Raw genomic sequence first — 24528 nt, 5'->3', positions numbered from 1 at the left:
TATTTTTTTGCCATTACTTATTAATTTATACCGGATTTGCACTTAAGAGCAATACACAATTGATACATCTACGAGAAACTATTTGTTATCGTTTGCCCATAGTGGTTTTTAGAAGTGCCATGAGAGCCTCATGGATCCAGTGGGGTTGACGGGGATAGTTATGCCAAGTGTGCAAAAGATAATAAAAGGAATAAGGGTCAGAAAAGGTAGCGCGTCAAAAGGTCCAAGGGTGGTGCGGGCAATCCTGAACAGGAAGAAATGGTAGCATTTTTTGTTTACACTACGAACTCAGGGTGGCCTCTGCCTCAAATTTAGAAGATTATTACATAATTTTTATCTATTTATAGTATATTATTTTCAATAACAAGAAGACGACAGTATATAAATCATTGACAACATCGTCATGGGAAGTCACCCCGAATCGGTGGCGTATGAAGGTCGTCCAGTGTTAGGTGTGAGGGTCGGAGCCGAGTGCGCGCGCAGCTTGCTCACTCTGCGTTCAGTCGATCTGCAGAGCCAAGCGCCGTCACCGGCCGGCGAACCACGACCGTTCACAAGCCGTCGCGAACAAAAATAACATTCCATTTTTAAACCATTAGATATTTTTTTTATTTTGTGTTTATTAAAGTGGCAGTGAAAACATTTATTAGAAATTACAAAATTCACAATTTCAAGGTAAGTTCAACTGTATTCAAGATTTGTTTTAGCTAAATATTTTCGCATATTCCGTGTAGCTCGAAAGTATTTCAAGGCGATCGTGATTCTGCGAAAAAGACAATATAAGGCTTCATCAGAGTCCTTTAATTTCTTAAAACTTTAATGAGAATTAACAAAGAATTCATCATGCGTGTAATTAATTATTCCGTTGTAGCAAACAGGTGCAGTTTTTATGCACATTGAGTTTTTAAATTGCTTTAATTTCCTGATGATTCATTGAAGTTATTAACATTGGCCTATATCTTAAAAAGTATATCTTCATAAATTAGTTTACTTAGATTCTTTTGCAGGCCATGGCACAAAGCATGTCGTAACTCTTAAACTCTATTCAGCCATGGTTATTAAGCAGTTTGGCTATTTGGGCTGTTTATACCTATTATGTACACACAAATTTATGTGAAATGTTTATTTATGTTTATCTATGGCCGACATTCTGGTTTCAAGGTTTACTCCGATATTATCAAACAGCTTATAGGTATTATGTTTCTCAACAATTGCCAAATGCCAAATTAAGGAATAGGTATATTGGGAAATGTTTACTATCCATCAGTTAATTTGACAAATATTATTGCGTTCAAGGTTATACAAGATCGTGTTTCACAATTCGCAGCAGTTGTTTTATTTTAGGAAAAGATTATTTAGTACTAGGTCAGTGTGGAACCTGTCTGATTGTTTACGCATGCTGTAATGTGTGCGATTCAGCATTACGCTCTACGAGTAATGCAACAAAGCGAATTGTTACGCAGATCTAGATTTATTACAGTTCTTGTTGCACGCGTCCCTGCATTTAACTCATTTACGATGCTGCATTTAGCGATCTTATTTATGTAGCCAATAATGAAGTCAAGTTTATTGATACTAGATTTATATTATTTATAGATTTTTAAATGCTTCGTTCTCAAGTGAATGATCAGTTTAATTAGGTTTATTTACGGCTTCTGAAATTATATCCATCTGTACCTATCATGTTTAAAAAAAGTCTGATCATTCCTGGGATTTATTACTGATTGTAGGTATCGTGGAATTTCTGAGAACTTTTATTTCTTCCGCAACGTATTAAAACTCCGATTAATTATTCATTAATCTTTACATTATATGGGTGGAGATGTACTTAACATTAACTTTATAGCTACAGTGTTAGTTTTATGAGAAAATTTTCTATAATTATCATTAGATACATCCTTACAAGGTTACCAATATTTTAGATGTTTACTATTTTAAATACATAAAATAGTAAACATCTAAATAGTTTAAATCTATACCTTTTAAATCTATTGCTTTGGCTATAGCTTACCAGAGTTGGTACATATTTTTGATATGAGGTTCTGTTTTATTTATGAGTTTTTGAATTCGTATATTGTAGGAAAAAATATTAAAATATGACCATACCTAGATATTATCCCCGATGGCTATCTTAATAAAACTGTTGCATGACCTTAGTCAAAATTGTTTATATATTAATTTATCTACATACATTTATCAACGACTCGACTCAAGATCTCTGATATTCTCGACGTATCGTTTATATAATTACCTTCGATTTTTATGTAAAGTGTTTAAAGTCAATTAAATACATGTAAAACAACAACGTTGCCTTGACTGACTTAGTACCTGTTTCTCACACGAGTCTCAAAAATCTGTGAAAACTTAACACATTCGATTAAAAATTATATAACTATAAATACTTTTATAGATGTCAAATAGGTTGAAGTGAGAAACTTAATACTTATGAAAACGTTGACTGAAACAAAACCAAATAGATTAAGAAGCTTACTATAGCCCAAGAAGTTATTTATTAGGCATTTTTTACTATACGTATATTTCAAATTAACGCTTAATGATTCGATACTGTATACAAAAAAATATTAATGCATAAAATCAGCAAAATCAATGAGCTGACCTTGTAAAAGTAAAACTCTAAAATTACGAATGGTCTTTAAATAACGTCTTATAGTGCTTGTTTGGTTAATACATAACTATTCACTTAAATAATGAAGATCAGGAACATCACAATTATGCGTTATCTATTTTTTTTATTAGAGTTGTGAGGAAATAATTTAAATTAAAATTTAAATGCCTTGGTTGCTACCAAGGCCTACATGTTTAGGCCATAAATTCTGTGGACTGACTGATTTAGAAATAAAATATTAATTTACCATTTATGTCGATACTTATTTACATTTTCAATTAATATGCAGTTTAATGTAAGCGGAATTTTTTTAATGCCAATATTTGTGGAAACCACTTTGATATGAAATAAATAATTAGGAATTCGTTTATATAATATAATCTTAAAATATAAGTATAAAAAAGGTATTACTAAGACAAATAAGTATTATGTACTCACAAGAGTAAGAATCAATATCTAACGATAATAAAAAACAATGATTCTCTTGTGAACATAGTTTGCAGTAAGTCCCATATAACATCCCAAGCCATGAAACACTTTTACACTTAATTAATTATAACTGTACTTAAGACTAACATTGGGCGCTCTGTCCTTCTGTTGCTATCGTCTCAAAGGCAAGAGGCGCGTGCGATTGGGAAATGCCGAGAAGGTCGGACGACTGTACCGAGTAACTTAACGATCAGACTATTAGTTTTTCATCGATATATCGTACACAGGCCACTGGCCGACAATGCGACCGTCAAATATTACACTATTAATTCCAAGTGCTACACCCACGCGGAGAGAAACGGGAAGATTTGATAGGATAGGCCGTTTTGTGGTTAACGGCTCGTGCGTAGCGATTAAGTATAAATTCTTTCTGTATGAGTGTCTGACGCTTTGGTTTAAATGGAAGTTTGGCAAAAGTGCAACGAATATTTGTAATAGTTTCTAGATTAAATTACCTTATGGGATAACGTCTCCTTAATTAACCAGTTATTGTTCATTCGTATTTCGCTCACAGTGAATCCCCAGTTATAGTTCAAAAGAATAATTAAGTTTACTATTACTGACAGAGCGACCAGTCCAGCTGTTTTCCTCATTTTTATTTGTTTAACCAACCTATTCATTGGTAAAATATGTGTTCAATCGAACACAGTGTAATTATATTCACACCATACCTTATAAAAACTACAAGGAATACTTCTTGGTTCTTTGTCACATGTCTGTAAACGTGTTTCTGTTAAACACATGGTAGGTTCAGAGACTTTACCATATGTTTTGCTTATTTTAGATTGCCTTTAAACATTTTAAAAACAAACACCTCCGTAATGTTTTATGCGTGTCATAACCCCATAATGTAGAGTCTCTATTGAGTTATTAGCGTAGAATAATGCCGTATTATGTAAACGAAGATGTGTACACCTATAAAATCATTCAGTGCCAGCGTTTCTTGTGTATATCAGAGGTAATGCCGGTGTTTATTGTATATAATGAATATATATAAGAAACAGGTATATGTTTTGCGTTGATGACGTGATTAATAACTTCAACATTGTTCTTAAGCTTTACTATGAGATTTTAAATGAATTACACATAGATATATTTATTACGTCTATTACCCTTCCTATAGGGTTAAGAGAAGTATTCTTTGATATCAATTTAAACTTGACCTTTCTTTATTTATTTATTTAAATGCTTTATTGAAATTATGTCTTATGGAAAAGTAAATATACAATAGAAATTTTGAACAAACGGGAAGTACAAATGGCGATCTTATCGCAATCGGCGATTTCTTCCGGACAACCTTTGGATGGATTTAGATAACTAGAAACGAAACTAGCGGGCGATCATTATTATTACTTACTACTACAGTTGCACTTATATTATTGATTTATTTAAATCATACGCAAGATATGATATAATAATCTGCGAGAATCATTTCGACATCTTGATACCTAAATACAATGTTAAAATCTCATGAAACAGTCAGTGATTTTCTAATATAATTAGAGGAACATTGCGTTATACAGCCGCTGTATAATACAAATGTTGCCATAATATTGCATGCCGTAAGATGCCGATCAGTTTTCATCTTTGTTCAAACGTTGCGGAATTATGAACGCAAAAATGTATTGTATTGTTGTATTGTGCGAATGTGGTTATGCTGACAGTCGATTGTTTGAAGTACTTTAAAGAAAGGTAGTTTTAATTGGTACGCATGTCTATCAATACCCGTTATATCATCACGTTAATTGTGATAAAACTTTTTTTAACCGTAAAGGTTTCTTTTTTGTAAAACTTTGTTGTTCATACTGATATACCTAAATTTTAGTAAAACAATTTGAATATTAAAAATCAGTAATAAACAATGTCATAAGAAACAACAATAATCGTTTTATAGGTACTCGTAGAATGTAAATACATGTAAGTAATTCAATTTAACGTTGTTTCTATAATTGAATTTTCTACATGATTGTACTAAATCACCGAACTAGTAGTCTAGTTTCTTTTTAATACCCCAGATTTGTCGTTCTTTAAAGCAGGTTCTTATAGATTCCAACCGGTCAATAACAAAAGTGATGTTTATGCATTCGAAAGCAATTTACGACTCGCATAACAGCAATCATATCCGAAATGTGGGACCTCCGCAGTTATAGTGAAAGCGACGGAGAAAGCGGACAAAAAAACGCTTAGAATCATCTAAACAACGGTGAACTTGACTAAACTGGAAGTGTTCCGGCCGAAAAGCGGGATGTTTGACGACTGACGTGTGACCTCGAAATGGGGTTATGACTCGTTATGGGTAGGTATTTGGTAGTCAAAGTATCGCTAAAAGACTTGCAAAGTATCATATCGTCTATAAGAAGATATTCTTCCATATTATAAAACGAAGTCCCCAGCCTCGTTTGTCTGTATGTCTGTACACGATAAAAAAAACTACCAACACATTTCGATGAATTTTTGTGTGGAGATAGTGTAAAACCCTGGAAAGAATATAAGCTACTTTTATCCCGAATAAAGTATATCGTAACTTTTATCTCGGACAATCGGCTAAGTAGGGCCTCATTTAACGATAAGTTAAGAAGGATCGAAAATATTTTTTTTCTCATAAAACATTTAAGTAATACTTGCATTTTATATACTTATCAAACTGGTGATTTAAAATCCGTCCAACGATCGAACATTTCAATTTAACACATACTACACACTAAGAACGCTTTCTATTCTACATACTAATAACGCTTTTAATGCGCCTATGATAAGGTCCACAAAACCAAGTAGAAGCCGGGATCAGTGTTAAAAAGGCGAAATCCGCTATTTTTGTTTCACTGCAAACTTATATTCCACATGTTTTCGGTCGTAGCGTATATAGAGAGTGGAAACAGTATGAGTCGCCACTCGCCACCTAGATCTCTATGCCTAACTAAAAATAACCACATTTACGCGGCATACAACATTACCTTTATCCGAACTTAGCTGAATGCACCTTAATTTAAATAATGTGTATAATAACAATAATAATATCAGCCCTGTATTATATACTTGCCCACTGCTGAGCACGGGCCTCCTCTACTACTGAGAGGGATTAGGCCTTAGTCCACCACGCTGGCCTAGTGCGGATTGGTAGACTGCACACACCTTCGAAATTCCTATAGAGAATTTCTCAGATGTGCAGGTTTGCCCACGATGTTTTCCTTCACCGTTAAAGCGAACGATAAATTCACAAAGAATACACACATGATTTTAAAAAAGTCAGAGGTGTGTGCCCTTGCGATTTGAACCTGCGGACATTCGTCTTGGCTGTCCGTTCCGCACCCAACTAGGCTATCGCCGCTTATAATGATGTAATAGATTAATATTATTTATAATATAAACATTACAAATGTGAAATATCATATTTCACGTGATTTTTTTTTTGTTTAAAATAAAAGTTAATCTCAAAACTATATTCTAAAGTCGGCAAAGAGGAAAAATAATGCGTTAAGTACGTTAGGTAGCGTGGAAATTAATGGAAGGTTATATATGTCCCTCTGTATGGCTTCACTGTACCAGTTCTTTGTGTGATAAGCGTATAAAAGAGACTAATTAGATTTTGAAGGAAGCGATTTAAATTGGAGGTGTGTTTTATCCGAGAAAATATATAAAGAACTTGCTTGCGCAATTTAAGTATCAGAATGTGAACTTAAACACTGCTCGACGCTGTCTGACGTCTGTGAATATAGTCCATTTTTTTTAAACATTCATATGATATAAAACAAACTAGTCTTTAATTACCAAAAATGAAAAATTGCTTTACGTGCTGCCCTTACTGAACACATTTGAAAAAAAAATACAATGTCATAAAATTATCTCTGAAAACGGTAAGTTTTTGGTCAAAACTTTCTGTCGTCCATTCAATACAAGTCAATTCATTCGACTTTATAGTTTTTATTACGACGTATTCACTAAATAATATATTTTTGCTTAAATTTAGTATTGATAAATGTTAATCTGATGTCTGATTAACATATTATATAGTATTTGTTACTGGCTACGTATTGTGTTCATAATGTTATGACATCTGCAGGATTTATGAAATTATCTCTCGCCATAGCTTTATAGTTTTAAATATTCTTATAAAAACATGTTGACTGCACATTTATAATGTACTACCTCTTGTACCTCATTTTTTTTTTGTTGGTGATTAAAAATTTAAGGCGTATAAACATGAGGCATCGTATAACCATTAGAAAAAACTACTTAAAATACAAAATAAAATCTATCAAAATAAATGCTATGCTTTGGCCGCATAAAAACTATATATGTTTTAATAAATGTTTTAAAACACTAGGACGTGAGATGTACGAATTAGAGTTAAATGTACTCGGTGCCGAAAATCATTTTTTTCCATATCCTGCTTTGTCTCATAATATTATATGAAAAGCGTTCAGTTGCCCCAGCAACTTGCGCGAAGCAAACCAAAACAAAATGTGTATTCTAAATCTACTATTCTACTATTCTAAAACATACCTCGACATTTTTTCAACAACAAAATTTTTATTATATATTTTTTCTAAATGTGATTCTTTCTAAATTTTATTATGTTTTCTAGAAATAATAAATTTTATTCAATTTCAATGTAAAATAATCAGATAGTTCTTATCTGGAATCAATACTAATAAAATAAAAAAACTTTTCAGACAATGAATGTGAATTCGGGGACGTCACAGTTGCGAGTGCCGACCTTGCATGTAGTAGCACGGACAAACAAACATAACAAAAACGCACGTCTAGTTACACAATGTGCAAATAAAATATATTTAGTGATTTTGCATGACATTGTAAAGGCATGTTTATAAGCATGTCTAGACTCGAGGATGACTAAATATGACCAAACTAGGTAAGACAAATTAATTCTGCCTTCTCGTAAATTCGTCTATTTATTATATTGAAACTACGAGAAACAACTATCTAATATTACTAGCAGGTCAAAATGGAATTATTTTCTTATAATCATATTTCGGAACATATAGATCAGATATACACTGCAAAACAGAAAACGTAAAACATGTCTCTGTGTTAATTATTTAATTAATTAGATTTTTGCCATTAACTATGTATTGCGAAAAAAAACAGTTAAACACAAGAAAACGCACTTTATATTTTGTTAATTGGGTAACAAATGTATAATTTCATAATTACATCGCACATAGTTATCAAAGCAATGAGTTTCGCACTAATTGTTTCCTCTTGCTAACGGAAAAAAACCAAAACATATGTAATATAATATATTGTAACATATATCTTATAATCCACGTTATTTACTTGGTTAATATAATAATAAATGCGACTATTTGATATCGTTACCTTATTTCACCTCACTATATTTGTAGAGTCAATACCTAATAATTTTATTTTGTCAGAGCATTAATTACTGACACAATGTAAGTAGTACCTACTTTATTAAGTAGCATAGCGCTAATATCTTTAAGAATCTTTAATGTTCCTCAGCATTTTTTTGCATCCACTCAAGCTATGAATGATTGATATTCATTTTAATATCCATATATTAATTTTGATGAAGATAAAAAAACGTACTAATCTGTGCTGTACTAACTGGTCGTTTTCATTATTCATTTTTTTACGCAAACAATTTACATACATACTTACATAACATCACGCATTTATCCCCGAAGGGGTATGCAGAGGCGCAACTAGGGCACCAACTTTTCGCCAAGTATGTTCCGTCCCATGATGTGATAGGGTGCGAGCCTATCGCCATATCGCCACAAATTCCAGACTCCGGGCTGATACTGAGCAGAAAAACCCAAATATCACTTTGCCCGACCCGGGATTCGAACCCAGGACCTCAGAGCGCTATTGTACCGGACATGCAATACAACTACGCCACCGAGGCAGGCAAACAATTTAAAATTCAAAAATACAAAACTCTGATTAAGTTAATCGTCGATACAAATGTTTATTTTTATAAATATTACATAAATACAAGTAGATACATTTACAAACAATATCAGTACTTTCTGTAGTCCTTGTATGGAACAATAATTCAAGTAATGTTTGGCCGAGCGTGTGTCGAAAACTAATGCAGTAACCGATGTCCACCTGTGCGTCATAATGTTACCGTGTATTAGTGACTAACTAACTAAGCTATGACCGCGGCTACGGACGTGATAGGCTATACATAATGTGTAACTAAATTACCTGTCAGGAAATTATTTGAGTAGTTTAAAGAGTACGTTATTCGATTGAACATAGCTTTAGATCCTTGCGAAATACAGACCAATATCCACGAATATGAGTGTGTAAACAGCTCATTCGTGTGTATTTGTTATTAATCATTCATAGACATACTTATTCGCCAACGTATTCGGCGAATTATTCGCCAATAGTCTAAATGAGGCATTAAGTACGTAGTATTGTATATATTTCCTTTGCAAAATGATGTTAAAAAGGCATTATTAATTTGATTAATATGTTTTTTTTACAAAAATTGCGGAATAAGCTATTTTTATTTATCAATCGTATAGGTAAATACTTCGAATAATTTTAATTCCCATTGGTCATTATTATAATTCTCAGAGTAATAAAATCCATAAATTAAATATAAACTTACTTTCCTGTTATTAAAAATAAGAATTATATATAGTTAACATTTCACTCAATATGTAAGTAAGCCTAATAGGTAAGTATTCATTATAGAATGCGGACTTTAGCTGGGTGCAAAATTATGTATTAATAGTTTGTTCACATTTATCTTAAAGTTTTTAGTTGGAATACACTGAACGGTGTTTTTTGAAATTATATTAATAAAAAGGAAAACCTAAGTATAATTGCTATTTTTTATCATAAACAAGTAATAGAAAAGAAAGTTTTGTTACTTCACAAATATATAAATTCGCAAGTATATATAGCATATAAGTATATCAACGAATTACACGATTTATAGCTTAACGAAAATGCTTTACTTTATATTCTAAAAACACAATGGAGTAAAAATAATATTTACAAAGTAAGGGATTAATTAGAACACAGCAAATCTTTATTATAAACGTTAGTTGCAAATAATTAAAATCCATTTATGGCATTAAGGTAAAATTCATATAATATAAGAGTAAAATATAACTTACTCACTTACTTGTAAGGCAATCATAGGGCGCACAAAACAAAAAAAATGTCAGTAGAATGTTATTATTAAGTTTAAATAGTATAAAGTCACAATCCGCATGTGTGTCTGTTTGTCTGCTAACTTCCTCTAAATCACGCAACATATTTTGATACTTATAGTTTTCACAATCATTTGGGGATTTCCGCCAGAAGGTCTAAAATGTAAAAAACATTTTTATCGTGACAGTCTTCAAAAAACAACGATTTTCGTTACCTTACCATGATGCTCTCAATATTGATCATTACACAATATCTCAACATTGCATAGATTCACAATTTATTATGTGAGGTCTAAAGCTTATTACGTGAATTTCTACATTATTTCTTGCATGAACTTTCAGCCCTGTTTAATGCGTGAACTCTCAACACTGTTTATAACATTAACTTTCAATACCGTTTATTACGTGAACTCCGAACACTGTTTATTACTTGAACTTCGAACACTGTTTATTACGTGAACTCCGAACACTGTTTATTATGTGAATTCTCAACACCGCTTATTGCGTGACCTCTCAATAGGGTTTATTACGCGAACTTTCAGCACTATTTAAAATGTGAACTATTAACGTGTTCATTACAAAAATATTTATTTATTACCTTATAAGACGAATGTTGTAAAATTGATGAATATCTAAATACGATAAAATGTTGACACGTGAAAGTTACATCGTCAATCAAGGGAACAGAAATAGACATTACTGATAGTGATACTTATTAATTTAACATGGGCGAACTTTCGTTCGGAAGTAAATTGTACCCGAGCGCAGCCGAGGGTGGCCACTAGTCTAATATTAAGGTGTTTTTATGGCTATGTAAAAACATAGCGGTAATAGTAATATAGAAATATTCAACCGATATTTACGCACGAGCGATGTCATGAGCTTAAGCTGGTGCTCTATATTAAAGACTATTTTCTGTGCATAAAATACCATTACCCAAGATCTAATGTTTGAAAACAGTGACTTGAAATTCTATTGTCGTTTTAGTAATAATGCACTTTACTTTGTTTATGTGATTAATATACTTGGGTGAGAATTATTCCATTCTCACGGCCGTTATATCCTATGTGAATGTTTTTTTTATTAAAGTTAATAGACGTTTTCGTCGGGGAAAGCGATATGTTGCAATATTATTGTCAAGGCGGCACCTTTTGGACTTAAATATGTTATCCATATTACAAACAATTAAAGAATATGAGTAGAAATCTGTTAATAGTAGGGATGTTGCGGATATATATATTTTTTTGAGTTTTTTGAAGGTATTTAGAGAGTCCGCTGGATTTTTTTTACTTTAAACACACATGAAGCCCAAACGAAACATTTTAGCAACAAATTTTTAGAGTAATTTTATGTGCGTATAAACATAATAACAAAAATATCAAAGGAGATTTCATTGCTCGTGTTTTAATAATTTTATATACAATATCGCATAACATGCGATTTATTTCCATATGTTGTGGTTTTTAAGGTCATTAATTTTTTAAATGTAATTTTATTTGCTATTCGTTACATATTAAAACATAAATCTTACTTCGTTTTGATGAGTTCTCTACTACAACTTCGAAGCCCAAGGTCCAATTCCAATTAAATTAAAATAATACCCTTCCAAAGCTATAGATCCAATGCAAAAGAAAACATTACCATCAGTAAATGGGGTTTAAAATGAAGACTAAACAAACGTATGTTTTTTGAACTAAGAAATAAGTAATTTATTTTTGAAGTCGCTTAAAAAGGATGGTGCCACAGTTCATATTGCCAGAACAGCTATTGATAATGAGAATATTATTTCTCACGAAGTGATCACCGAACTTAGTACTATACCCGGCCCCCTTTGATCACCAGACACATCTCCTTGTGAATATTTTTGTTAATTGAAGTCGCGCGTATAAAATAAGTATCCGAAATAATCATTTGAGAATTGAAATCTATTAAATCTCTCCGGCGCATTGAGAAAACAATCTTGGTCAATATGCGATTCACACTGTAGAAGTGTTTACGCCAAAAGCGAATTTATTTTAATGGAAAGAAGTCTTTTCAAGTCATAAAATGCGCACGATGAAACTATTAATTATAATTTTCATAATCTATTTTCTTGTTATAACATTTTTTAATGAATATTTTAAAAATTTATTGAGATTCAATAAAGATCATTGTCTCTGATTTTTCATATGCAATTTTGTTCCGTAGTGGTGCAGAATATCACCATTACTGCGGAAACCGAGGGTCCTGATGTAAATATCCGCAACACCTCTAGTTTATTCTAATTAAGGCTCAGAATTCTACATAATATGTATGATGTTTTTATCACAAACTCGTATTACCTAGTTGCATAAGTTACATTGTATCGTTAACACCAGCATGATTAATCGCTGTATTATATCAATATTAGCATAGATATTAAGAAATAGACAGTTAGTGCCATATCTATATTTCGAAACATTGTTTATTTATATTAAGATCCTCGTATACGGTTCATAAATTATGGATGATTACTAAATACTGGTTAAAAAATAACAGGCGAAAATTTTTGTCTATAGATTACGTCCAAATTATTAAGTGCTTAGATCATAGATCTTGTATGAAAAATATATTAAATTACCTTCGAATGATTGGACTTCGAAACGTAATAAAATTCATCGTGAAAATCCTAACTTATACAGGATCTTCTATTCCATGATGTGTAATAACAATATTAAGATCATAATTTTTTTTCGATTCGGTTATTCCAAGACACCAGATATTTAGGAATATAATCAAGATTTCATTCGCGCCTTTAAGTTAACTAGATTTGGGTGACATAACTTTGCCTAAGAATTTTGTGCACTTTCTAAACACGCGTAACAACATTCTATCCAGCTACCTATCTAAATTGACACCTACGACAGAGAATATCTATATCAGACTTAATCTTAATCTCTTTACTAGTACTTTTTTGTGAAATACAATATCACAAAAAAAACTAGTAAAGAGATGGTCGATCAAAACCAACTCAACACCTTTAGCAGTAACGGCTGACTGGAGATGATTAGACAATATACGCAACGAATACTGTATAATATTAATAAAAACAACGGTATGCATTTTATTAGTTTGGTGATATGTGTGTCTGGGCCCATGTTTTGAATATTCGACTCAAGTTCTGCGTACTGCAATGTACAAAAGTTATATATAATAATAATTGTTTTAATTTAATTTACTTAATTTTGTTATACTTATATCTATGTCCTTATACTCATATTGATATCTAGATATGGCCTCACGGAACAATGACGTCAACCTTCCTGTTTCTTATATTTTTTGTTGAGACGCAAAAAGTTAAGAATCACGAATAGGTTTTGCGCAAAGATCGCTTTTTGTACTATTATGATGCAGAGGTCAAAATGCGTATTTTTGTTCAGTAGTTTTAAATATTAACAGGGATGTGAATGGAGGTACAAAATTAAAGTGAAAAATAGTGTATATCTGTGAATTAAGTTAACTAATAATTTATTTTCCCCGTAATTTGGTCGCAACTTTTAGACCTCGTGAGTACTTCTACTTAAAATCTGTATATAAATACCTTTGCACTCTTTTTAAGCACATAGCGCGCACCTATGAGTGTTATATTTGGCATAATTATAGCTTATAATATAGGATAGGAGTCTAGATTTTTTTTATTTGTGTATTATAATAAAATGTGTAAAATGTGTTACAAATGTATAAGTATGTTAAATTCCAAGGTCGAACACTGGACGACCGCTAGTTTAATATTATTGGCTTGTCATGTCACTATTTCTTCTCGAAGCGTATGTAGGAATTCCCGATAATTATCCTTGATCCGGGATATATAATAAACAATCTCCATGACTTGGTATTGAACCCAAAATTATGCGAAACTTGCAACTCGTAAGGTTTTTTTTTATTAATAGGGCCATGGCAAAGTGGCTCTACTGAACCTGATAGTAATTGGAATGGATGTTGACTAACGAGAGCTCGTGATCCCTCCGACACAATTATGTTGGCCTGAAATGTGGTAGGCATCAAGAGACAACGTATAGTTGTGGATTGGAAGTTTTGGGTCCTATTTCAAAGTCGATAAAACTTTCTGGGGATTCATTGTGGGCACGCGTTAAAACGGAACTCGAATCCTTTTTGTAATGTGTGGGATAAAAATGTGTTGCCGACAATATATTGTAGTAAGATAAGGACAGGTTATTAAATAAGCTGACATTTCGCATCTCGTCTGACATAACTATAGATTGGAAGATTATAAATAATCGATTATTATATTAAAAGACTGGTTAATTACTTATCATCAATAAAATATATAGGTAATGAGTCGCTCGTGGAAATTTCCATACCTACAACACTTTTATTGACGTTTTTATACTTTCAGATTTGATGAATTCTAAGAAACCTCACATTGGATAGAGTCAAACAAGTTATTATTTGCATCGTAAAAAGTCCCGTTTGCCTAGTATAATAGCTACATGCTAAACGGTAAAAAATATGATTAATACATCAAAGTTTTATGACGTTTTTTATGTCTGTGCGAGAATTAACGTAATTTTGGGTTTAGTTCATTATACTAATACGTAAAAACAGGTTTTGTGTTCGAATAGATTGTTCCGTAAATTATTTTTTAATTTCTTATCCTTGACTATGATTGATAATGTGACAAAGTGTTGTTAATCAATAACTACGATCGATATAAGGAACTTTAACGTTTGCAATTAATATCTGCGCAATAACACTAGACTTGTCAATTCATGAAGTTGTGAGATCCTTGCTTATAAGAGATATAAATCGTATGATATTTTGTATTTTTGTTTTATTGCGACTCCATCATATTTCTGTGACTGAAACAATGGTTTTACTTCATTGTTTATATGATTTTTATTTTCGCACATTTATTGTAATGCAATAGAATGCTGCTTGGATGGTAATTATGAAATATTTGAATACTAAATAAAAAGATTTGGTAACATTTAAAAAAATAAAGATTCAAAAAAGGCAATGTTGTTTTTCAAGTCAGAGATAAATCCTACAGCAAAGTTTTTTATTTATTCTTCTGTTTCTTAAGGATTTCTCAATTTTTTAATGTTTTTATTCTATTTCGAATACATCTTCCTCTTTTGGTAGTATTTTGCGGTAACTCATTATTAATTGAGCTTATGCAGCTTCGCTCTATAATTTGGTTACATTTAAACCACATTACTACCGCGAATAATTATTCCTTACACAATTCCTGTGTTATATGATTCCATTCACACACTTTAATCAGAATCATATGAATTTTAGAACGTTTGGGGTCCAGTCAGTTCGCTAAACATCAAGTTCCCTCGTTTTAAGTAAACTGTTAGTTTTGAATCTTTGAACTAGATTCGATTGTCAGACAAGGACGAAACTTTTGCTTTTCTTTTTCAGAAAAATAAATATATATTTTCTCCTTGCGCAGATTATTCACACACCTACACTATTTGTAGTGTAGGTATCATCTTGTGTCACCTTTACAGATGACATGCATTAACCTAACCGTCGGGTACAATTACAGTTAATTATTTCCTTTTGTTATTTTTACAACAACCATTAAATCATATTTTGTAAAGATTTTTTTTATTATAGAATGCTTACAGAAACATGTTTTCCATTACGTTCTTTCAAGATATAATGATGGTGGATGGATAGAATAGGTATGCACGGACTAAAATTTCGCTGATGTAAAAAATACTTTGTAAAAAATACTTACCCTATTGTTCTAATATTAGAACAAATGAATTATTAATGATTACTACTTATGATATTATACAATTCCATGACTAGAACAGTTAGTTTTACACAGTATTACTGGTATAACTCTAAGGTCGCACATTTCAAGATCTCAGAAAGAGGCAGACTCTGAAAACGCTATTGACGCGACCTTCACGCCATAACGTGGTAGGTACCCGCGCGGAGCACGGCCGGAGTTCGGTTTGTGCAATGCATTGCATTCACCGGCCGCGCCGCAGCGCCATTGCGACATCATCTATGTGTGAACGAGAGAGTAATCCCTGGCTAACTTTACTATTAAGTACACCCATTTAAACCATTTACAAACATAATTTTAACAAAAGTATAGAGAGGTGTACTTAATGCATTGATTTCCTGTATTTTTTACGGTAGAAGTAACCTTAGTATGTACGGTTAAACAACATAGATTTATAGCGGTACCCTGCTCTTATCATAATGGGTAAATTAGTTCCATAAAATTACAAATTATCATGGAGTGAATTATAAGAATTCAGAAAAAACTACGGAATCTGTCAAAGTGCAATCGCTAACCTTACATGCTTTAACGGAAACATGCTGATTTATTCTAATTAACTTTCAATTATAATTGTACTGGTTATGGTGTGATATTATTTAAATACCGAATTCGTTTTATGTTCATTTCGAACGAGTTAAATAATGATGGTGTATGCATGTACCTATTTCTTTATTTGACTTCTTTTACTCTTTGTTGTACAACAATATTAGAAACTAAGTCGAAGGAACCATTCAATTCTACCAAAGGCCTTTATAGGTAAATCTATAAATCAATCCATAAATCTATAAATCAAATGTTTGATAATTATGCTAATTAGATTGTGAAGGTTGGCCATTGATGAATAGTCTATAGTGGGTAATAAAAAAAATAACTTAAGGTCATGCCAAGTGCTCATAACAATTTCAAAGATATGTGAAGTCTGCTACCACGCACTAGACCAGCTGCATCGACTAGGTAAACCCTACACTCACTAGTTGAATCGGCCATACCCGACAGTGTGTAATTGGTTACGATGGCGACCGAGATACTCTTAGGGAACACAATCATGGACAATACTCCGAGTGATCAAGGACGAAGTGGACTCGTTAGTCATCACAATGAATTCCCAAAATTGGCCTTTAAACCAAGCAGTGTATTATAATCAACCGCCTCATTATTATGAAGTTATAAAACATATACTGATCATATTTTTTTTCATAGCACTACTTGATATTTAACTCTATGATGCTCTAACAGCCGTTCACTCATATGACGTAACTCGTAAATTAATGTTTATGATAGCCATACATATAATAATAATATATAATATCAGCCCTGTATTATATACTGTCCCACTGTTGGGCACGGGCCTCCTCTACTACTGAAAGGAATTAGGCCTTAGTCCACCACGCTGGCCTAGTGCGGATTGGTAGACTTCACACATCCTCGAAATTCCTATAGAGAACTTTTCAGGCATGCAGGTTTCCTCACGATGTTTTCCTTCACTGTTAAAGCAAGCGATAATTCACAAAGAATACACACATATTTTTTTTTGAAAAGTCAGAGGTGTGTGCCCTTGGGATTTGAACCTGCGGAGACTCGTCTCATAAATATAGTATTTAAAAATGATAATTGAGTTATTTCACACCTAAATATCAGTACCTATGTATTTATGCGCTGTCAATATTTCCTACTAACATGTCGCTCTTGCGAAGGCCTTATTGGCATTCGCCAAGCCCCATCGAGATATTTATTAACACACAGCTATGGAGTAAGATGTGGCTCAATATCCGACCATATATTTGCCTTTAGGTTAAATAATATATTTAATAAGCAAATAATGCAAACAAACGTGTAATGTGCTGATTTATTTTCTATGAGTGTCTACTAACATTGAAAGGGTAAAGTTTGAAGTATTGTAAATTTTCATAAAGGTGGTAATCTGTTTTCATTCGGAAAGTCTTTCATCAAAAGGAAGCTAAATTATGCTAGAGTAGAGCCTTCTTTTATCCCGGAAATTCACTTTAATGACGGAGAAACTGCGCGCAAAGAAAAAAATAAATAAAATTATATACTACATAATAAAATATGGATGTTAATTTATTTATAATTATCAATGGTAATTTTATGGTCTATTATAAAGTATTATTATAGCCGGTTGTTTTAAGGCCAAATATGCTTACATATCTCTGTTAATTATCTTAATTTTTTGTTCGAAAAGATATTTTATACAACTTTATAGGTTTGTTGTTGACGTCAATATGTTTTTTTTACTAAATTGATGTTAGAAATGACGGCCGAATGATAACGGTACTAGAGAAATCTTAATCATTAGCTCACCACAGCGACCACGGGCTTAGAAAAATTTAACACGAGTATCAAACACTTGAATCAGAATAGTCATGAGATTTTTTTATAATATGTACACAATACAATAATTTTATGATATGTAAATGAAAGTAAAAGAACGCGACATCGTTATGTTATTTTTCCAAATCAGTCATATCGAACTATGGAGTTTGTAACATCAAAATCCTATATTATTCACTAAGTATTTCGCGATTGTCGTTAAGTATCGTAGATTTACAAATATCTTTAAAAAAAAACTCATATTTTAAAATACTAATCGTTCTACGTTTCTTAACACTCATAATAACTTAGGCCACGATCGTTTTCTTTAATAAGATATTTCAAAGAATCAAGTTCCCCATATAAATTATGATGAAAAATGAATTTACATATTATGTGTATTTATATATTTTTTATGGTTTCCTCTTGGTTTTATTGCAATAACAATGATATATTTTGAATCAAATACATGTTTCTTTCATTATATTTCATTCAGCATTTGTACACATTGCGCTCATTAAATCTTTTTACTTAATGTATGTAAAGGGTGTTTGAAAAAGAAGAAGAATTAAATGAAAATAGAAATCAAAGCAAATTTAATAATATACGACATTAAAGATCTATTTATTCGTAAATAAATCGTCCTCCACACAGCCACTATTGCAATAACTACATGATAATAATATTGTCGTTTTTTTTATTTCAGGTATCAAAGTTCAACACTTCACCAGACTGTGATAAAAAGTGATGCTAAGTGACTGATTGTGTTTAAATAAATAAGCATATAACCGTCATGTCTGAGACGCAAGAATACATCAACGGGATGCGGCCGGGCCCGCTCACCCGAGAGATCCCTGAATGTATGCGGGACAAATACACCGTCGTGCAAGCCATTATAGACGTTATAGTGTTTGTCATCGTCGGTGCTGGATACGTTATCCAGGCTATATACAGGACTATAGTGGGGAAGCCTAAGAAGGACTTGAAGGGGGGTGTGGCCGTTGTGACCGGGGGCGGCGGCGGACTCGGCAGTCTCATAGCGTTGAGACTCGCAAGACTCGGATGTACTATAGTCTTATGGGATATTAACAAACAGGGTGAGTTATTTTAGTATATTTAACTTATTTCGCTCATAGTTATTACGAGAGCAATAAAGGAAAAATTCCAAAAGTATATAATGCCTCTACATGTATTGTTTAATGAAGGGGCGTTTATTGTAAAGTGTAATTAAAAAAGGTTAATCGTTGTATTTTTTTTATTGAGTTAAAATTTACACATTTTTAAGTTTGTAGCGTAAATATAAGTAATTTTTTTTTGCTATTAATTACTTTTATGGTATCATTGTCTCACAGAGTTCTCTACATAAAAATGTATATAAATCATTGTTTTAATGATGTTATAATGTTTTTAAAGACTTAAAAATGTTAAGTTTGCTTGGAGTTATTAAACATGATTATTAGTGAATTGCGTAACTCCATAATTATTATAAAAGGATAATCATAAATAATCGTTGAAGCTTGGTAATTTATATGTCATAGGTCGTATCATTAAATTAATGTTATAAACAAGTCAACCACAACCTATATATCATGAAAAACTAGTATGTTGCAATATTAGATGTAGATAATTAAATCCAGGAAATATTTAACTTTAATTGATTAAACACAAAAAACATCTTATTTGGTGTTTGTAAAACACTTCCTGCACATATTTACCCTGCCAAGGTCTTTGTCAAATAATATTTAAGTATGTAAATATTAAATTCAAAGCTAAAAATAAATAGGATAAAAATGTCTAGAATTTTTTTGATTTATTGCATATTTGTAACCTAAAATGTGCCAAGTCACGTGGAGTTCGTTTCCAATGTTTGAAACTGAGACACGTATAAGTATAGAGGTAATACTTTAATCCTGTTATTAATAGAGTTTAGTCTAGTCTTTGTTCTAGATGAGGTCGAAGAAAATATATCAAATTATTTAGATTGTAAAAGTTATCTTACTAAAGAGACAACCGTATCCATAAACAATATTTAAAAGACACACAGTGCGGCCGTATGCATAGTATCGGCAATTTCATAGTTATCTGTGGCTTTTATATTTTTTTTAAACCTGACAGCGAACAGTAGTAAACTTGTATCTCAATATTAGCCAAAGAGTGCTGCTATACCCATTTACTGCGCATGCTGACATGTTGAAAGCACTAAAAAACAGATTTACTATCACAGCATAGAGACGAAACTAGCTATGTAACGTTTCTAAATACGCGCCTTATCATTATTGTTCTTGTCTTAGTTAAGAACCTATAATGACATATCACTTTTTATCCACAAGTAGGAGTCCAGTAAAATTTAAATAAATTGATTTTTTACCCAGTTATGCCAAAATGTACCAACCCACATATTATCTAAAATAAGTTATTTAATTTCAAGCTACGATACCCAAACCCCTGCTATAATAGCGAAAACCTAAGATTTGTTATATACGAACAAACAAGAGTACAAAATTATGATCGCTCATTCAGTTATAAAATGAATAACGTGGGAATATGGCTTGCCATTTCAATTAAAGCCATTATAGGCCATCCAAGATCTCGCTAATAGACTGTTGGAAAAAGTTTTTGCTCGCGGCACCTCTGCGTTATTTACCTAGAATACAATATTCTACAGCACTTATAAATAATTTACTTAGTATTCGCGGAACAGATTTCAAAATCGGTTCAGTGGTTCCAGAATTTAACACCAATGTCGAATCAGTATCTTTATAATTATTATTATTGTGAAAATATCTTCGTACGATTAGCATTAAAGTATTTAAAATAATTTAAATGACGTTTAGTTGTGAGTTCCTCTTTCCGCACTTGGTCCATAAAAGATCGGGCCGGTTAATCTTTCCAGGAAAACAAAATATACACGAAGCGAACATTTGTATGACACAAATATAACATCACACGCTAAGAGAAAAAACAGTTCGGACTGCGTTGTATTTGACAAGTAAATGAAAGTGAATTGCCTGTTATCGCTCATGGCTCGGTGGTCAAATAACAAATATTTACTATACACAAAAGGCATTTATTTGTACCACTCTCTTCTGAGGTCAAAGAAGTTTTGCAACAATTGAATAACGAATAAAATATATTCAAATACTTAATGATGTTAACCTTACAATTTTAATATTAAACACGTTCTATTTTTCGCCTTACATGTCATTTTAAATATATCCTTCACGGCCTCTGATAAATATTGCTTTTATTATTAATAAAAAAAATATATAACATCAACATATAATTTTACTCACCTTTGTACACATAAAAAGGGCTAGCGCATTATACCAAAAAATTAAAAGGTAGCAATATAGCTAACTGAATTAGCAAATTTATGATGTTTTGTCTTCTCCATCATCAGTCTGCACAATATCTAAAAGCACAATGCGGAACAGCTCTCTCTTGCGTTACAATTAATCCCGTGTTAGATATTTTGTAATGACTTCGCCATGAGCTAACTAGAGTCATCATCCATCATGGTTAGACATCACGGTCAGTGGGTCGTCTATTGAAGTTTAAACCAGATCGGAAAACAGAAGCAAAAGTGTTATTCATGTCCTGCTATAGATGCTAAATGCATGTAGAGTCACCTCATTGTGGTGGTATATATACTTATCATCTAACAGGACAGTGTTTTTTTGATATGCCTCATGTTTATTACCCTGACGGGGATCGATATAATAAACAAACCGGACTCCTGGTGAGCGCTCTAGGCGCTCGCAACCCTTGAAAAATTAAGTGACCATGCTGAGGGCAACCTACTAACGAGTAACGAACTTCAGTTCAGGGCGGCTAGTAGCACAGTATTAGTACTTTAACTCGTCCTTTACAAAATAAAATATAAATCCTATATATACCATATGTGGCTATAATTGAGCAGGTCTTAGAGTTAGTTCATCACGCTGGTCTAGAGTGAATAAACAAGGATTCATTGCTGATAAATAACAATTCAATGAGATAAAACGAGATCATGCATTTCTAAAGGAGGTCAAAGATTTTATTAACATTAATAATATGTGTTTCGGAAACATAAAAATAAAATTGCGTTTATCAAAAGCTATTTATTATATCCGTTATACTACATCCTTACTATCTATACTAATATATAAAGCTGAAGAGTTTGTTTGTTTGAACGTGCTAATTTCAGCTTCTATTAAACCGATTTTTAATTTATTTTCACTAATCGCAAACTACATTATTCCTGAACGCTATAGGATTCGATTAACAGATCGAAAGCTATAGGCTACTCAGACTCTTAATACCGGGAAAATATTTATCCTGGAAAAAACTTTTCACGTAGGTGGTGCCGCAAACAAACAGCTAGCGATATATAATTGTGTGGAGGTTATAAATTATAACTAGCTGTTGACCATGGGTCTGCCCGCTTATAATTGCTTTTCCGTAATATCAATATTACTAAACGTGAACGTGAACCTTTAATTTCATAATATATAGAAAGATTACGTTGGATTCGTCTTTGTATAAAAAACGTATTTAGATCGCCACTAGTACACAATATAAAATAGTTTTGTTTGCAAACTATGAAGATATATTCAAGTGACTGTGACGTCAATATATTTATATTTTATGTGTTATTACAATTTTTAAAGAGGCAATAACGATGTTCTAGTAGGCAAACGAAAAGCTATCTACAACACAATACAGATAGAGTCGTCTCATCTAATATCAAAATTTCTTATTGGTAAACGTTAAATACCGTTTCGCGATATTCAAGGGAAACCTTGCGTCAATTTAGTCGCGCCATTTAAAGTCGAATTCGCCTTTCAAGTGCAGCGGGCCCAACGTGGCGGAGCGTTGCGACCTTGTATTTTATTTGGTTGTTGCTCTTGCAAACGGTCATCGGTCGATGTCGATGATTGCGACAGTATACAGGGTCGCCGTACACCATGTAATCGAACAATCACAATTCATTTTTAATGATTTAATCAACCCGTTTACTAAGTGTATATTTTTTGTAGTTTATGATAGGGCGTATACTACTTATGAATATACTTAGTTGTATTTTTTAGATGCTCTGTTGTTTGCTTGCCGTTTGATGTAAGCCGTCAAATACATTAATATGAACTCTATTATTTAACTAATAGGGTAAATAATATTACAGACTATTAGCACATTTATGGTAAAGCTTATTCAGTATATATTTTGGTATTACTTAATGGAATAATGTTTGCAATTAAGCATGATCGAAGTAAAGTTACACATTAAGATTAGGTACTCTCTGAATAAATGTATAAAACTATATTTACATATTCAAAATTATTATTAAATCCAATTACCTCTGTAGTTATAAAAATTAAACACATTTTGCGTGATTTTGGTCAACATTAAAATGCGAAAAATATGTTTTATAAACTTTATTAAGGCTAAACGCATGCAATTAAGATAGTGATTTAAATCAATTAAGGTTAAAGTTTAATAGACAGCACACTGGCATGCGCCACGCGAGGAACCTGTTTTAGGGCAATGATTAATCACATTATCTATGACAAGGCTGACGAGTGCCATAAGTTATAACTCACAACCTTTGCGATACTTTTTAAACGACTCCAAAGTAGAGAGATTATCTATTCATTGTAAAAAATATGTTTGTTCAGCGATAATTGTCTACCTCGTTGTCTGATTTAGATGATTCTTTTTGCAATGGATTTCGTATAGCTTAGGAATAACCCATTTAATTGTCATTGGTAAGACCGTCTCTAAAAAAGTATTTAATGTGCCTATAAACATTAAAAAAAGAATTGAAAAGAAGAAGTTATATAAAGTATTTTTGTTTTTAAATGTAATGCTTCTTTTGTTTATCTTATGGTTTAAAAACATTCTACCTCCTCTATGTATTGACATGTTACCATATTTATTGGATCCCGTTCTCGTTAACACCTAATGATGCAAGGCAATTTAATGTGCAGCATATTTCAATTATATTTCTTTCAGCACCTTTATTCTCCTTTATTATTTGCTCTACTCAAAATGAAATATTGAAAAATGTAATCAAATCAACGGTGCAGAAAGAAATAGAATAAATGACATACCACACATTTAAGACTACAATATGTTCAGTTAGAATGTAACATTAACTTTTTACA

General features: G+C 32.1%; 1 protein-coding gene across 1 annotated transcript in view; it reads left to right on the top strand.

Moving 5' to 3' along the window:
* Nucleotides 1–443: 443 nt before the first annotated feature.
* LOC115440204 (estradiol 17-beta-dehydrogenase 11) overlaps nt 444–24528 on the top strand; it is a 43756-nt gene continuing 19671 nt past the window's right edge. Inside the window, exons 1-2 of the mRNA XM_030164410.2 lie at nt 444–675; nt 19092–19482. Of these exons, the coding sequence (XP_030020270.1) occupies nt 19179–19482 (304 nt within the window). The 5' untranslated portion in view covers nt 444–675; nt 19092–19178. The remainder of the gene's footprint in view (nt 676–19091; nt 19483–24528) is intronic.

Source organism: Manduca sexta, chromosome 10 (assembly GCF_014839805.1).
Source record: "Manduca sexta isolate Smith_Timp_Sample1 chromosome 10, JHU_Msex_v1.0, whole genome shotgun sequence".
NCBI lineage: Eukaryota > Metazoa > Arthropoda > Insecta > Lepidoptera > Sphingidae > Manduca > Manduca sexta.
Note: the sequence above shows the minus strand (reverse complement) of the source record. Positions and strands in the feature narration are given on the sequence as shown.